Here is a 16964-nt window from a genome sequence, read left to right on the forward strand (position 1 = left end):
TGAAGACCAAAGTATACTTTTTTTTGGGGGGGGGCTACTTTTTACCCTGTTTTCTTCCCAATTGGTAGTTACAGTCTTGTCCCATCTCTGCAACTCCAGTACGGACTCGGGAGAGGCGAAGGCCGAGAGCCATGCGTCCTACGAAACACAACACTGCTTCTTGACACACTGCTCGCTTAACCCGGAAGCCAGCCACACCAATGTGTTGGAGGAAACACCGTCCAACTGGTGATTGTGTCAGCGTGCATGCACCTGGGCCCGCCACACGAGTCGTAGAGCGAGATGGGACAAGGAAATCCAGGCCGGCCACACCGTCCCCTAATCCGGACGATGCTGGGCCAATTGTGACCCGCCTCATGGGTCTCCTGATCGCGGCCGGCTGCGACACAGCCTGGGATCGAACCAGGATCTGTAGTGACGCCTTTAGCACTGCGATGCAGTGCCTTAGACCGCTGCGCCACTCGGGAGGCCAAAAATAGACTTCTAGCAAATCAAATCAAATGTATTTATATAGCCCTTCTTACATCAGCTGATATCTCAAAGTGCTGTACAGAAACCCAGCCTAAAACCCCAAACAGCAAGCAATGCAGGTGTAGAAGCACGGTGGCTAGGAAAAACTCCCTAGAAAGGCCAAAACCTAGGAAGAAACCTAGAGAGGAACCAGGCTATGAGGGGTGGCCAGTCCTCGCTATGAGGGGTGGCCAGTCGAGGGTGCAACAGCTCAGCACCTCAGGAGTAAATGTCAGTTGGCTTTCATAGCCGATCATTGAGAGTATCTCTACTGCTCCTGCTGTCTCTAGAGAGTTGAAAACAGCAGGTCTGGGACAGGTAGCATGTCCAGTGAACAGGTCAGAGTTCCATAGCCGCAGGCAGAATAGTTCAAACTGGAGCAGCAGCACATCCAGGTGGACTGGGGACTGCAAGGAGTCATCATGCCAGGTAGTCCTGAGGCATGGTCCTAGGGCTCAGGTCCTCCGAGAGAGAGAAAGAAAGGAGAGAAAGAGAGAATTAGAGAGAGCATACTTAAATTCACACAGGACGCCGGATAAGACAGGAGAAATACTCCAGATATAACAGACTGACCCTAGCCCCCCCGACACATAAATTACTGCAGCATAAATACTGGAGGCTGAGACAGGAGGGGTCAGGAGACACTGTGGCCCCATCCGATGATACCCCCGGACAGGGCCAAACAGGCAGGATATAACCCCACCCACTTTGCCAATGCACAGCCCCCACACCACTAGAGGGATATCTTCAGTTGTACATCTGCCACTTCATATAAATCTGGATGGAGTCCTGTCTAATCTATTCTGATGACTAAGAGTCAAATTGGAATTGACTACTGGATCTAGAAGAGTGTGTGTGTGTGTGTGTGTGTGTGTGTGTGTGTGTGTGTGTGTGTGTGTGTGTGTGTGTGTGCCTGTCCGTATACGTACCTTCTTTCCCTAGCAGGAAGTCCAGGAAGTGGTAGGTGTAGGCCACGCCCACCTTGGTCTCCACCTGTGGCCGTCGGAGGGTGGAAAAAATCTTTCCGGGACTCCTCTCCTCCCCCTCCCTCCGCAGCTTAGGAAGCCTGCAGCCCATCACCCTGCAGAGAGAGGGCTGGGGGGAGAGAGAGACAGAGAAAGAGGAGATGGACAATTGAAAGGAAGAGAGAAAGCCAGGGAGATAAGAGAGAGAGGGGGGGAGAGAATGAGATGGAGAGAAATAGGAGTGAGAGAGAGAAAGAGAGAGAAAAGAGAGGAGAGAAAGAGGGAGGAGTGAAAGAGAGATGGAAGGGGAGAGAGAGAGAGATGGAAGGGGAGAGAGAGAGAGATGGAAGGGAAGAGAGAGAGAGAGAGATGGAAGGGAAGAGAGAGAGAGAGAGAGAAGGGAAGAGAGAGAGAGAGAGAGAGAGAAGGGAAGAGAGAGAGAGAGAGAGAGAGAGAGAGAGAGAGAGAGAAGGAAGGGGAGAGAGATGGAGAGAAAGAGGAGTGAGAAAGAACAAAGATGGAGTGAGAGAAAAAAAATATTTGCATAAAGAAAAACTTGTTTCTAAATATATAACAGTCAGAGACAAGGTGTTGCATCAGAGCATTAAATCCTCCCTCTGCCTGCCGTGAGAGACACAACCATGGGGTATAATGTGTCACAACACACACACACACAAAAAAAAGCAAACACACAGGCACACACACAGACACACTCACGCACACAGGTGGCTAAAAACAGACCTCCCTACATCTTCTGCCAACTTGCTACCTATGGCCCGGCTAGCTGTCTGAATCTCACATTTATGATCACTCGGCTAAGCATGTCTCTCCTTAATGTCAATATGCCTTGTCCATTTCTCTTCTGGTTAGTGTTTATTGGCTTATTTCAGTGTAGAGCCTCTAGCCCTGCTCATTATACCTTATCCAACCTTTCAGTTCCACCACCCACACATGCTATGACATCTTCTGGTTTCAATGATGTTTCTAGAGACAATATCTCTCTCATCATCACTCAATGCCTAGGTTTACCTCCACTGTATTCACATCCTACCATACCTTTGTCTGTACATTATACCTTGAAGCTATTTTATCGCCCCCAGAAACCTGCTCCTTTTACTCTCTATTCCGGTCGTCATAAACGACCAATTCTCATAGCTTTTAGCCGTACCCTTATCCTACTCCTCCTCTGCTCCTCTGGTGATGTAGAGGTTAATCCAGGCCCTGCAGTGCCTAGCTCCACTCCTATTCCCCAGGCGCTCTCTTTTGATGACTTCTGTAACCGTAATAGCCTTGGTTTCATGCATGTTAACATTAGAAGCCTCCTCCCTAAGTTTGTTTAATTCACTGCTTTAGCACACTCTGCCAACCCGGATGTCTTAGCCATGTCTGAATCCTGGCTTAGGAAGTCCACCCAAAACTCAGAAATCTTCATCCCGAACTACAACATTTTCAGACAAGATAGAACGGCCAAAGGGGGCAGTGTTGCAATCTACTGCAGAGATAGCCTGCAGAGTTCTGTCCTACTATCCAGGTCTGTAGCCAAACAATTTGAACTTCTACTTTTAAAAACCCATCTCTCTAAAAACAAGTCTCTCACCGTTGCCGCCTGCTATAGACCACCCTCTGCCCCCAGCTGTGCTCTGGACACCATATGTGAAGTGATTGCCCCCCATCTATCTTCAGAGCTCGTGCTACTAGGTGACCTAAACTGGGACATGCTTAACACCCCAGCCATCCTACAATCTAAGTTTGATGCCCTCAATCTCACACAAATTATCAATGAACCTACCAGGTACCACCCCAAAGCTGTAAACACGGGCACCCTCATAGATATCATCCTAACCAACTTGCCCTCTAAATACACCTCTGCTGTTTTCAACCAAGATCTCAGCGATCACTGCCTCATTGCCTGCATCCGTAATGGGTCAGCGGTCAAACGACCTCCACTCATCACTGTCAAACGCTCCCTGAAACATTTCAGTGAGCAAACCTTTCTAATCGACCTGGCCCGGGTATTCTGGAAGGATATTGACCTCATCCCGTCAGTAGAGGATGCCTGGTTATTGTTTTTAAATGCCTTCCTCACCATCTTAAATAAGCATTCCCCATTCAAGAAATTTAGAACCAGGAACAGATATAGCCCTTGGTTCTCTCCAGACCTGACTGCCCTTAACCAACACAAAAACATCCTGTGGCATTCTGCATTAGCATCGAACAGCCTCCGTGATATGCAACTTCTCAGGGAAGTTAGAAACCAATATACACAGGCAGTTAGAAAAGCAAAGGCTAGCTTTTTCAAGCAGAAATTTGCTTCCTGCAACACAAACTCAAAAAATTTCTGGGACACTGTAAAGTCCATGGAGAATAAGAACACCTCCTCCCAGCTGCCCACTGCACTGAGGATAGGAAACTCTGTCACCTCTGATAAATCCACTATAATTGAGATTTACAATAAGCATTTTTCTACGGCTGGCCATGCTTTCCACCTGGCTACCCCTACCGCGGTCAACAGCACTGCACCCCCACAGCTACTCACCCAAGCCTTCCCCATTTCACCTTCTCCCAAATCCAGTCAGCTGATGGTCTGAAAGAGCTGCAAAATCTGGACCCTACAAATCAGCCGGGCTAGACAATCTGGACCCTTTCTTTCTAAAATTATCTGCCGAAATTGTTGCAACCCCTATTACTAGCCTGTTCAACCTCTCTTTCGTGTCATCTGAGATTCCAAAAGATTGGAAAGCAGCAGCTGTCATCCCCCTCTTCAAAGGAGGGGACACTCTTGACCCAAACTGCTACAGACCTATATCTATCCTACCCTGCCTTTCTAAGGTCTTCGAAAGCCAAGTCTACAAACAGATTACCGACCATTTCGAATCCCACCACACCTTCTCCGCTATGCAATCTGGTTTCAGAGCTGGTCATGGGTGCACCTCAGCCACGCTCAAGGTCCTAAACGATATCGTAACCGCCATCAATAAGAAACAATACGGTGCTGCCGTATTCATTGACCTGGCCAAGGCTTTCGACTCTGTCAATCACCACATCCTCATCAGCAGACTCAATAGCCAAGGTTTCTCAAATGATTGCCTTGCCTGGTTCACCAACTACTTCTCTGATAGAGTTCAATGTGTCAAATCGGATGGCCTGTTGTCCGGGCCTCTGGCAGTCTCTATGGGGGTGCCACAGGGTTCAATTCTTGGGCCGGCTCTTTTCTCTTTATACATCAATGATGTCGCTCTTGCTGCTGGTGAGTCTCTGATCCACCTCTACGCAGACGACACCATTCTGTATACTTCTGGCCCTTCTTTGGACACTGTGTTAACTACCCTCCAGACGAGCTTCAATGCCATACAACTCTCCTTCCGTGGCCTCCAACTGCTCTTAAATACAAGTAAAACTAAATGCATGCTCTTCAACCGATCGCTGCCTGCACCTGCCCGCCCGTCCAGCATCACTACTCTGGATGGTTCTGAGTTAGAATATGTGGACAACTACAAATACCTACAGTGGGGGAAAAAAGTATTTGATCCCCTGCTGATTTTGTACGTTTGCCGACTTACAAAGAAATTATCAGTCTATAATTTTAATGGTAGGTTTTTTTGAACAGTGAGAGACAGAATAACAACAAAAATATCCAGAAAACGCATGTCAAAAATGTTATAAAATGATTTGCATTTTAATGAGGGAAATAAGTATTTGACCCCTCTGCAAAACATGACTTAGTACTTGGTGGCAATCACAGAGGTCAGACGTTTCTTGTAGTTGGCCATCAGGTTTACACACATCTCAGGAGGAATTTTGTGCCACTACTCTTTGCAGATCTTCTCCAAGTCATTAAGGTTTTGAGGCTGACGTTTGGCAACTCGAACCTTCAGCTCCCTCCACAGATTTACTATGGGAATAAGGTCTGGAGACTGGCTAGGCCACTCCAGGACCTTAATGTGCTTCTTCTTGAGCCACTCCTTTGTTGCCTTGGCCGTGTGTTTTGGGTCATTGTCATGCTGGAATACCCATCCACGACCCATTTTCAATGCCCTGGCTGAAGGAAGGATGTTCTCACCCAAGATTTGACGGTACATGGCCCCATCCATCGTCCCTTTGATGCGGTGAAGTTGTCCTGTCCCCTTAGCAGAAAAACACCCCCAAAGCATAATGTTTCCACCTCCATGTTTGATGGTGGGGATGATGTTCTTGGGGTCATAGGCAGCATTCCTCCTCCTCCAAACACGGTGAGTTGAGTTGATGCCAAAGAGCTCCATTTTGGTCTCATCTGACCACAACACTTTCACCCAGTTGTCCTCTGAATCATTCAGATGTTCATTGGCAAACTTCAGACGGGCATATATATGTATTCTTGAGTAGGGGGACCTTGCGGGCGCTGCAGGATTTCAGTCCTTCACGGTGTAGTGTGTTACCAATTGTTTTCTTGGTGACTATGGTCCCAGCTGCCTTGAGATCATTGACAAGATCCTGTGTAGTTCTGGGCTGATTCCTCACCGTTCTCATGATCATTGCAACCCCACGAGGTGAGATCTTGCATGGAGCCCCAGGCCGAGGGATATTGACAGTTATTTTGTGTTTCTTCCATTTGCGAATAATCGCACCAAATGTTGTCGCCTTCTCACCAAGATGCTTGGCGATGGTCTTGTAGCCCATTCCAGTCTTGTGTAGGTCTATAATCTTGTCCCTGACATCCTTGGAGAGCTCTTTGGTCTTGGCCATGGTGGAGAGTTTGGAATCTGATTGATTGATTGCTTCTGTGGACAGGTGTCTTTTTTACAGGTAACAAGCTGCGGTTAGGAGCACTCCCTTTAAGAGTGTGCTCCTAATCTCAGCTCGTTACCTGCATCTGGGAGCCAGAAATCTTTCTGATTGAGAGGGGGTCAAATACTTATTTCCCTCATTAAAATGCAAATCAATTTATACCATTTTTGACATGCGTTTTTCTGGATTTTTTTGTTGTTATTCTGTCTCTCACTGTTCAAATAAACCTACCATTAAAATGATAGACTGATCATTTCTTTGTAAGTGGGCAAACGTACAAAATCAGCAGGTGATCAAATACTTTTTTCCCCCACTGTAGGTGTCTGGTTAGACTGTAAGCTCTCCTTCTAGACTCACATCAAACATCTCCAATCCAAAGTTAAATCTAGAATTGGCTTCCTATTTCGCAACAAAGCATCCTTCACTCATGCTGCCAAACATACTCTCGTAAAACTGACCATACTACCGATCCTCGACTTCGGCGATGTCATTTACAAAATAGCCTCCAATACCCTACTCAATAAACTGGATGCAGTCTATCACAGTGCCATCCGTTTTGTCACCAAAGCCCCATATACTACCCACCACTGCGACCTGTACGCTCTCGTTGGCTGGCCCTTGCTTCATACTCGTCGTCAAACCCACTGGCTCCAGGTCATCTACAAGACCCTGCTAGGTAAAGTCCCTCCTTATCTCCGCTCACTGGTCACCATAGCAGCACCCACCTGTAGCACACGCTCCAGTAGGTATATCTCAATGGTCACCCCCAAAGCCAATTCCTCCTTTGGCCGTCTCTCCTTCCAGTTCTCTGCTGCCAATGACTGGAACGAACTACAAAAATCTCTGAAACTGGAAACACTTAGCTCCCTCACTAGCTTTAAGTTACCAGCTGTCAGAGCGGCTCACAGATCACTGCACCTGTACATAGCCCAGCTATAATTTAGCCCAAACAACTACCGCTTCCCCTACTGTATTTATTTATTTTGCTCCTTTGCACGCCATTATTTCTATTTCTACTTTGCACTTTCTTCCACTGCAAATCTACCATTCCAGTGTTTTACTTGCTATATTGTATTTACTTTGCCACCATGGCCTTTTTTGCCTTTACCTCCCTTATCTCACCTCATTTGCTCACATTGTATATAGACTTATTTTTCTACTGTATTATTGACTGTATGTTTGTTTTACTCCATGTGTAACTCTGTGTTGTTGTATGTGTCGAACTGTTTTCCTTTATCTTGGCCAGGTCGCAATTGTAAATGAGAACTGGTTCTCAACTTGCCTACATGGTTAAATAAAGGTGAAATAAATAAATACACAACCATGCACACACACCAATAATACAGGAATATGAATGTGTCAACCATTACATGCCTGGCCGCCTCGGATACGGCCATCCGGTAATCAAATCTGGGCGATTGGGAGCGACATGTTTGATCAGAATGAATTAAAGCAGAAATGAGAGACTGATTTCTTGCCCTGTTGACCATGACAACATTAGGACTGGAGGAGACGAGAGAAGGAAAGGAGGGGAGGAGGAGAGGAGGGAAGCTAAGGAGAAGACATACTGATAAAGGGTCAAAGTGTAGAGCACATTATAGAACCATAGAGGAGAAAAGAAGCAAACAGAACTAAGGGACTAGGGATGACAGTTATGGAACTAGGGATGACAGTTATGGAACTAGGGATGACAGTTATGGAACTAGGGATGACAGTTATGGAACTAGGGATGACAGTTATGGAACTAGGGATGACAGTTATGGAACTAGGGATGACAGTTATGGAACTAGGGATGACAGTTATGGAACTAGGGATGACAGTTATGGAACTAGGGATGACAGTTAAGGGAAAGGGGGATACCTATTCAGTTGTACAACTGAATGTATTCAACTGAAATGTGTCTTCTGTATTTAACCCAACCCCTCTGAATCAGAGAGGTGCGGGGTGCTGCCATAACTGACATCACGTCTTCGGCGCACGGGAACAGTGGGTTAACTGCCTTGTTCAGGGGCAGAACGACAGATTTTTACCTTGTCAGCTCAGGGATTCAATCTCGCAACCTTTTGGTTACTGGCCCAACACTCTAACCAATAGGAACTATGGATGACAGTTAAGGAAAAGAGGAAAGCAGAGAAAGAAGGGGAAAGGCAGAGGAGAGGAACGGAGGAGAAGAGAGGAGCGGAGTAGATGAGGATTTAGAGAGGAAAGGGGATATGAGCGAGAAAACAGGAGAGAAGATAGGAAGAGGAGAAGAAGAAGAGAGGAACGGAGGCTCCAGAAGTCAGTTGGGTGGAGCGGAGCATCGTCAGGCTAATCCGTTGTGACAGCGTCGCTACGCTCAGACCGTCTCTGCGGTTACGTTAATATCCCTGCCAGACATGGCTGGTTAGAGCCGCACGGAGACCACAGTGTGTGTGTGGGGGGTTAAAGTCACACTGAGCCGATACGGAAAGGTGTGTGTGTGAATGTGGACCAACCTCAGCCAGGCAGGGTGTGTGTGTGAGCAGAGTGTATAATGACACAAAGTCCCTTTAGGCTCACAGCAGCTCAGACACAGACATTAACTGAACTAACAGCAAAACAGACTGCATAGAGTCACAGATTTACAACATATAGCCTAACTCACTGCTGGTGATGAAGTGTGTTTGTGCAGCAGAGAGTAACATGCTTGCCTAAAAGTTAAAAACTTCTAATGAACGCATAGTCATGGGAAATAGGGGTGCTGCAGCAACCCCTGAGAAATCAGAATAAAAAATAGATTTTCTCTACTAGTCCTGTATTTGCTAACTGTTCGAACTGAATTTGGTAGAAGGGTTTTTATGTACTCTGCGCCATCGGCTTGGAACGACTTACAAAATACTTTAAAACTGGAAGAACATGTCCCGATTGGTGTTTTTAAATCATTGATGAAGGATTTTGAGGCTGATTCCTTGACCTGTCAATGTTTTTAATTTGCTGTTTTATGATTGTGTTGTACTCCTGTGAATGAAATGTTTTTTTTTACTAGATTACCTGTAGTTTTTCATGTTAACTCTCTGGAATTGTGTAATGACTTGGTGCTGCCTATCTTGGCCAGGACGATCTTGAAAAAGATTTCAAATCTCAAATCAGCACTTTCTGGTTAAATAAAGATCCATCTGCAGCGAGGGAAATACTGCACTGTACCTTTACAGCTATGAATCAACAACATTTTAGATGCAATCACATTATTCATTGTTTTCTCTCCTTACTCATTTAGGTAAACTCATGGAGAACATGCCTTCATTTTCAATAACTACAAGAGGAGACTCATCTTCAGGCTGTTCTGTAATGAGTTGGAGAGCAAATTCACACACGCACGCACGCACGTGCGCACACACAGAGAGAGATTGAGAGAGGGAAGATGGAGTGAGAGATACTCTCTTGCTTCTCTCTCTCCATCTTCCCCCTCTCAATGTCTCTCACCAGAGTGAGAGAGAAAAACAAGAGTGAGTATAGCAGGGAGAGAGTGAGAGGAGAGGAGAGAAACCTCCAGACAGACCTAGCCTCCACCAGACTCTCCAGTCGACGAGCATCATCGCACAGAGACAAGAGACAAAGTATTGCCATGGGAACTGGCTCCTTCACAGAACAGGCACTGGCTGTCATTCATTCCCTGCCTGTCTTCCTTCCTTCCTGTCCTTCGCTCACCTCTCTCCATCCTCCCGTTTGACTTTAGTCAGTCTCCATCACTTCCATCTCCCTCCCTCTTACATTTACCATCTATTCCCTCAACCCCGTCCCTACATTCACCATCTATTCCCTCCATCCTGTCCCTACATTCACCATTTATTCCCTCTGTCCTGTCCCTACATTCACCATCTATTCCCTCCATCCCTACATCCACCATCTATTCCCTCCATCCTGTCCCTACATTCACCATCTATTCCCTCCATCCTGTCCCTACATTCACCATCTATTCCCTCTGTCCTGTCCCTACATTCACCATCTATTCCCTCCATCCTGTCCCTACATTCACCATCTATTCCCTCCATCCTGTCCCTACATTCACCATCTATTCCCTCCATCCTGTCCCTACATTCACCATCTATTCCCTCCATCCTGTCCCTACATTCACCATCTATTCCCTCCATCCCTACATTCACCATCTATTCCCTCCATCCTGTCCCTACATTCACCATCTATTCCCTCCATCCCGTCCCTACATTCACCATCTATTCCCTCTATCCTGTCCCTACATTCACCATCTATTCCCTCCATCCTGTCCCTACATTCACCATCTATTCCCTCCATACTGTCCCTACATTCACCATCTATTCCCACCATCCCTACATTCACCATCTATTCCCTCCATCCCGTCCCTACATTCACCATCTATTCCCTCTATCCTGTCCCTACATTCACCATCTATTCCCTCCATCCTGTCCCTACATTCACCATCTATTCCCTCCATACTGTCCCTACATTCACCATCTATTCCCACCATCCCTACATTCACCATCTATTCCCTCTATCCTGTCCCTACATTCACCATCTATTCCCTCCATCCTGTCCCTACATTCACCATCTATTCCCTCCATCCTGTCCCTACATTCACCATCTATTCCCTCCATCCTGTCCCTACCTTCACCATCTATTCCCTCCATCCTGTCCCTACCTTCACCATCTATTCCCTCCATCCTCTCCCTACAGTCACCATCTATTCCCTCCATCCTGTCCCTACATTCACCATCTATTCCCACCATCCCTACATTCACCATCTATTCCCTCCATCCCTACATTCACCATCTATTCCCTCCATCCTGTCCCTGCATTCACCATCCTGTCCCTACATTCACCATCTATTCCCTCCATCCTGTCCCTGCATTCACCATCCTGTCCTTACATTCACCATCTATTCCCTCCATCCTGTCCCTACATTCACCATCTATTCCCTCCATCCTGTCCCTCCATTCACCATCTATTCCCTCCGTCCTGTCCCTCCATTCACCATCTATTCCCTCCATCCTGTCCCTACATTCACCATCTATTTCCTCCATCCCTACATTCACCATCTATGCCCTCCATCCTGTCCCTACATTCACCATCTATTCCCTCCATTCACCATCTATTCCCTCCATCCTGTCCCTACATTCACCATCTATTCCCTCTATCCTGTCCCTACATTCACCATCTATTCCCTCCATCCTCTCCCTCCATTCACCATCTATTCCCTCCATCCTGTCCCTACATTCACCATCTATTTCCTCCATCCCTACATTCACCATCTATGCCCTCCATCCTGTCCCTACATTCACCATCTATTCCCTCCATCCTGTCCCTACATTCACCATCTATTCCCTCCATCCTGTCCCTACATTCACCATCTATTCCCTCCATCCCGTCCCTACATTCACCATCTATTCCCTCCATCCCTACATTCACCATCTATTCCCTCCCTCCTGTCCCTACATTCACCATCTATTCCCTCCATCCTGTCCCTACATTCACCATCTATTCCCTCCATCCCTACATTCCCCATCTATTCCCTCCATCCCTACATTCACCATCTATTCCCTCCATCCCTACATTCACCATCTATTCCCTCCATCCCGTCCCTACATTCACCATCTATTCCCTCCATCCCGTCCCTACATTCACCATCTATGCCCTCCATCCTGTCCCTACCATCACCATCTATTCCCTCCATCCTGTCCCTACATTCACCATCTATTCCCTCCATCCTGTCCCTACATTCACCATCTATTCCCTCCATCCCTACATTCACCATCTATTCCCTCTATCCTGTCCCTACATTCACCATCTATGCCCTCCAACCTGTCCCTACCATCACCATCTATTCCCTCCATCCTGTCCCTACATTCACCATCTATTCCCTCCATCCTGTCCCTACATTCACCATCTATTCCCTCCATCCTGTCCCTACATTCACCATCTATGCCCTCCATCCTGTCCCTACCATCACCATCTATTCCCTCTATCCTGTCCCTACATTCACCATCTATTCCCTCTATCCTGTCCCTACATTCACCATCTATTCCCTCCATCCCTACATCCACCATCTATTCCCTTCATCCTGTCCCTACATTCACCATCTATTCCCTCCATCCCGTCCCTACATTCACCATCTATTCCCTCTATCCTGTCCCTACATTCACCATCTATTCCCTCTATCCTGTCCCTACATTCACCATCTATTCCCTCCATCCCTACATCCACCATCTATTCCCTTCATCCTGTCCCTACATTCACCATCTATTCCCTTCATCCTGTCCCTACATTCACCATCTATTCCCTCCATCCCGTCCCTACATTCACCATCTATTCCCTCCATCCTGTCCCTACATTCCCCATCTATTCCCTCCATCCCTACATTCACCATCTATTCCCTCTATCCTGTCCCTACATTCACCATCTATTCCCTCCATCCTGTCCCTACATTCACCATCTATTCCCTCTATCCTGTCCCTACATTCACCATCTATTCCCTCCATCCTGTCCCTACATTCACCATCTATTCCCTCCATCCTGTCCCTACATTCACCATCTATTCCCTCCATCCTGTCCCTACATTCACCATCTATTCCCTCCATCCTGTCCTTACATTCACCATCTATTCCCTCCATCCTCTCCCTACATTCACCATCTATTCCCTCCATCCTGTCCCTGCATTCACCATCCTGTCCCTACATTCACCATCTATTCCCTCCATCCTGTCCCTGCATTCACCATCCTATCCCTACATTCACCATCTATTCCCTCCATCCCGTCCCTACATTCACCATTTATTCCCTCTATCCTGTCTCTACATTCACCATCTATTCCCTCCATCCTGTCCCTACATTCACCATCTGTTCCCTTCATCCCTACATTCACCATCTATTCCCTCCATCCTGTCCCTACATTCACCATCTATTCCCTCCATCCCGTCCCTACATTCACCATTTATTCCCTCCATCCTGTCCCTACATTCACCATCTATTCCCTCAGACAAAACAGAGATGCTTGTTCTAGGTCCCAAGAAACAAAAAGATCTTATGTTGAATCTGACAATTAATCTTGATGGTTGTACAGTCGTCTCAAATAAAACTGTGAAGGACCTCGGCGTTACTCTGGAACCTGATCTCTCTTTTGACGAACATATCAAGATTGTTTCAAGGACAGCTGATTTTCCATCTACGTAACATTGCAAAAATCTGAAATTTTCTGTCCAAAAATGATGCAGAAAAATTAATCCATGCTGTTGTTACTTCTAGGTTAGACTACTGCAATGCTCTACTTTCCGGCTACCCGGATAAAGCACTAAATAAACTTCAGTTAGTGCTAAATACGGCTGCTAGAATCCTGACTAGAACCCAAAATTTTTATCAAATTAGTCCAGTGCTAGCCTCCCTACACTGGCTTCCTGTTAAGGCAAGGGCTGATTTCAAGGTTTTACTGTTGACCTACAAAGCATTACATGGGCTTGCTCCTACCTATCTTTCTGATTTGGTCCTGCCGTACATACCTACACGTACACTACAGTCACAAGACGCAGGCCTCCTAATTGTCCCTAGAATTTCTAAACAAACAGCTGGAGGCAGGGCTTTCTCCTATAGAGCTCAATTTTTATGGAATGGTCTGCCTACCCATGTGAGAGACGCAGACTCGGTCTCAACCTTTAAGTCCTTATTGAAGACTCATCTCTTCAGTAGGTCCTATGATTGAGTGTAGTCTGGCCCAGGAGTGTGAAGGTGAACGGAAAGGCACTGGAGCAACGAACCGCCCTTGATGTTTCTGCCTGGCCGGTTCCCCTCTCTCCACTGAGATTCTCTGCCTCTAACCCTATTACAGGGGCTGAGTCACTGGCTTACTGGTGCTCTTCCATGCCGTCCCTAGGAGGGGTGCGTCACTCGAGTGGGTTGAGTCTCTGACGTGGTCTTCCTGTCTGGGTTGGCGCCCACCCTTGGGTTATGCCGTGGCGGAGATCTTTGTGGGCTATACTCGGCCTTGTCTCAGGATGGTAAGTTGGTGGTTGAAAATATCCCTCTAGTGGTGTGGGGGCTGTGTTTTGGCAAAGTGGGTGGGGTTATATCCTGTCTGTTTGGCCCTGTCCGGGGGTATCATCGGATAGGGCCACAGTGTCTCCTGACTCCTCCTGTCTCAGCCTCCAGTATTTATGCTGCAGTAGTTTATGTGTCAGGGGGCTAGGGTCAGTCTGTTATTTCTGGAGTATTTCTCCTGTCTTATCCGGTGTCCTGTGTGAATTTAAGTATGCTCTCTCTAATTCTCCCGTTCTTTCTCTCTCTCGGAGGACCTGAGCCCTAGGACCATGCCTCAGGACTACCTGGCATGATGACTCCTTGCTGTCCCCAGTCCACCTGGACGTGCTGCTGCTCCAGTTTCAACTGTTTTGCCTGCGGCTATGGAACACTGACCTGTTCACCGGACGTGCTACCTGTCCCAGACCTGCTGTTTTCAACTCTCTAGAGACAGCAGGAGCAGTATAGATACTCTCAATGATCGGCTATGAAAAGCCAACTGACATTTACTCCTGAGGTGCTGACCTGTTGCACCCTCAACAACTACTGTGATTATTATTATTATTATTATTATTATTATTTGACGCTGCTGGTCATCTATGAACATTTTAACATCTTGGCCATGTTCTGTTAGAATCTCCACCCGGCACAGCTAGAAGAGGACTGGCAACCCCTCATAGCCTGGTTCCTCTCTAGGTTTCTTCCTAGGTTTTGGAATTTCTAAGGAGTTCTTCCTAGCCACCGTCCTTCTACACCTGCATTGCTTGCTGTTTGGGGTTTTAGGCTGGGTTTCTGTACAGCACTTTGAGATATCAGCTGATCTAAGAAGGGCTACATAAATAAATGTGATTTGATCCCATCCCTACATCCACCATCTATTCCCTCCATCCCGTCCCTACATTCACCATCTATTCCCTCCATCCTGTCCCTACATTCACCATCTATTCCCTCCATCCCGTCCCTACATTCACCATCTATTCCCTCCATCCTGTCCCTACATTCACCATCTATTCCCTCCATCCTGTCCCTACATTCACCATCTATTCCCTCCATCCTGTCCCTACATTCACCATCTATTCCCTCCATCCTGTCCCTACATTCACCATCTATTCCCTCCATCCTGTCCCTACATTCACCATCTATTCCCTCCATCCCGTCCCTACATTCACCATCTATTCCCTCCATCCTGTCCCTACATTCACCATCTATTCCCTCCATCCTGTCCCTACATTCACCATCTATTCCCTCCATCCCGTCCCTACATTCACCATCTATTCCCTCTATCCTGTCCCTACATTCACCATCTATTCCCTCTATCCTGTCCCTACATTCACCATCTATTCCCTCTATCCTGTCCCTACATTCACCATCTATTCCCTCTATCCTGTCCCTACATTCACCATCTATTCCCTCTATCCTGTCCCTACATTCACCATCTATTCCCTCCATCCTCTCCCTACATTCACCATCTATTCCCTCCATCCCGTCCCTACATTCACCATCTGTTCCCTCCATCCTGTCCCTACATTCACCATCTATTCCCTCTGTCCTGTCCCTACATTCACCATCTATTCCCTCCATCCCGTCCCTACATTCCCCCTCCTCAGTCCTTTTCCTTACCATGTTCCTCTCCTTACATTTCCCCTCTGTGTCCTTGTGTCTCTCATACAGTAGCCCTCATCAACTTAGACATTCCCTTCCTTCCTGCCTCCCTTCCTCCCCTACTCCCTCCCTTCCTCCACCACTCCCTTCCTCACCCACTCCCTCCCTCCGGTTCACATCTCCTATTGCTCTAACAGCAGAAGATGCTTTTCCCATAAAGTAGTCCAACCACATTCTCCACCAATCCTGTAAGAGACTGCTTCCGTTATTAGAAGACACAGATAAACTACAGCCACACTGTACTCTGTGCCCTCGGCCTGTAAGCACACTGTTTGTATGCTAGCTAGCACACAGGGAAAACATGAAGGTTAAAGTAGGACAGGAGGAGACACACTTTTAATTGGTTCTACTGCTGAAGCTTTTAAAGGCCCAGTGCAGTCATTTTTATCTCAATATCAAATCATTTCTGGGTAACAATTAAGTTCCTTACAGTTGTTATTTTTTTCACTTAAAAATGTACAAAAAAATAACTTTTTAGCAAACAGCAATTTCTCAAGCAACAATTTTGCTAAGACTGTCTGGGAGTGGTCTGAGTGAGGAGCCTAATTGGTTGAGTGAGGAGCCTAATTGGATGAGTGAGGGGCCTAATTGGATGAGCCTAACGGGAGGGATCTGTGACCTAAAAACAAGCTATTATTGGCAGAGAGGTTTGAAACTCTTTGTTATTGGTCTATTAACTTACACCACATGGTGATGTCACCAGGCAGGCCAAAACTCATGTGAACTTTTCAAACAGCTCTTATACTAAAATGACATTATCTTAACTTTCACAATATTATTCCAAGCTCAGTGTGGAAATATATATAAAATGTTTTTTGACTGCACTGGGCCTTTAACTGGTTCTACTGTTGAAGCTTTTAACTGGTTCTACTGTTCTGTTCCATGCTTTTAACTGGTTCTACTGTCCTGTTCCAAGCTTTTAACTGGTTCTACTGTTGAAGCTTTTAACTGGTTCTACTGTTGAAGCTTTTAACTGGTTCTACTGTTGAAGCGTTTAACTGGTTCTACTGTTGAAGCGTTTAACTGGTTCTACTGTTGAAGCGTTTAACTGGTTCTACTGTTG

At 46.6% G+C, this 16964-nt stretch overlaps 1 protein-coding gene across 1 annotated transcript in view; it reads right to left on the minus strand.

Moving 5' to 3' along the window:
- LOC115175482 (raftlin) overlaps nucleotides 1–16964 on the minus strand; it is a 60344-nt gene that overhangs the window by 39818 nt on the left and 3562 nt on the right. The window contains exon 2 of the mRNA XM_029734730.1: nucleotides 1440–1605. Coding sequence (XP_029590590.1) covers nucleotides 1440–1587 — 148 coding nt within the window. The 5' untranslated portion in view covers nucleotides 1588–1605. The remainder of the gene's footprint in view (nucleotides 1–1439; nucleotides 1606–16964) is intronic.

This window comes from Salmo trutta, chromosome 36, assembly GCF_901001165.1.
Source record: "Salmo trutta chromosome 36, fSalTru1.1, whole genome shotgun sequence".
NCBI classification, from domain to species: domain Eukaryota; kingdom Metazoa; phylum Chordata; class Actinopteri; order Salmoniformes; family Salmonidae; genus Salmo; species Salmo trutta.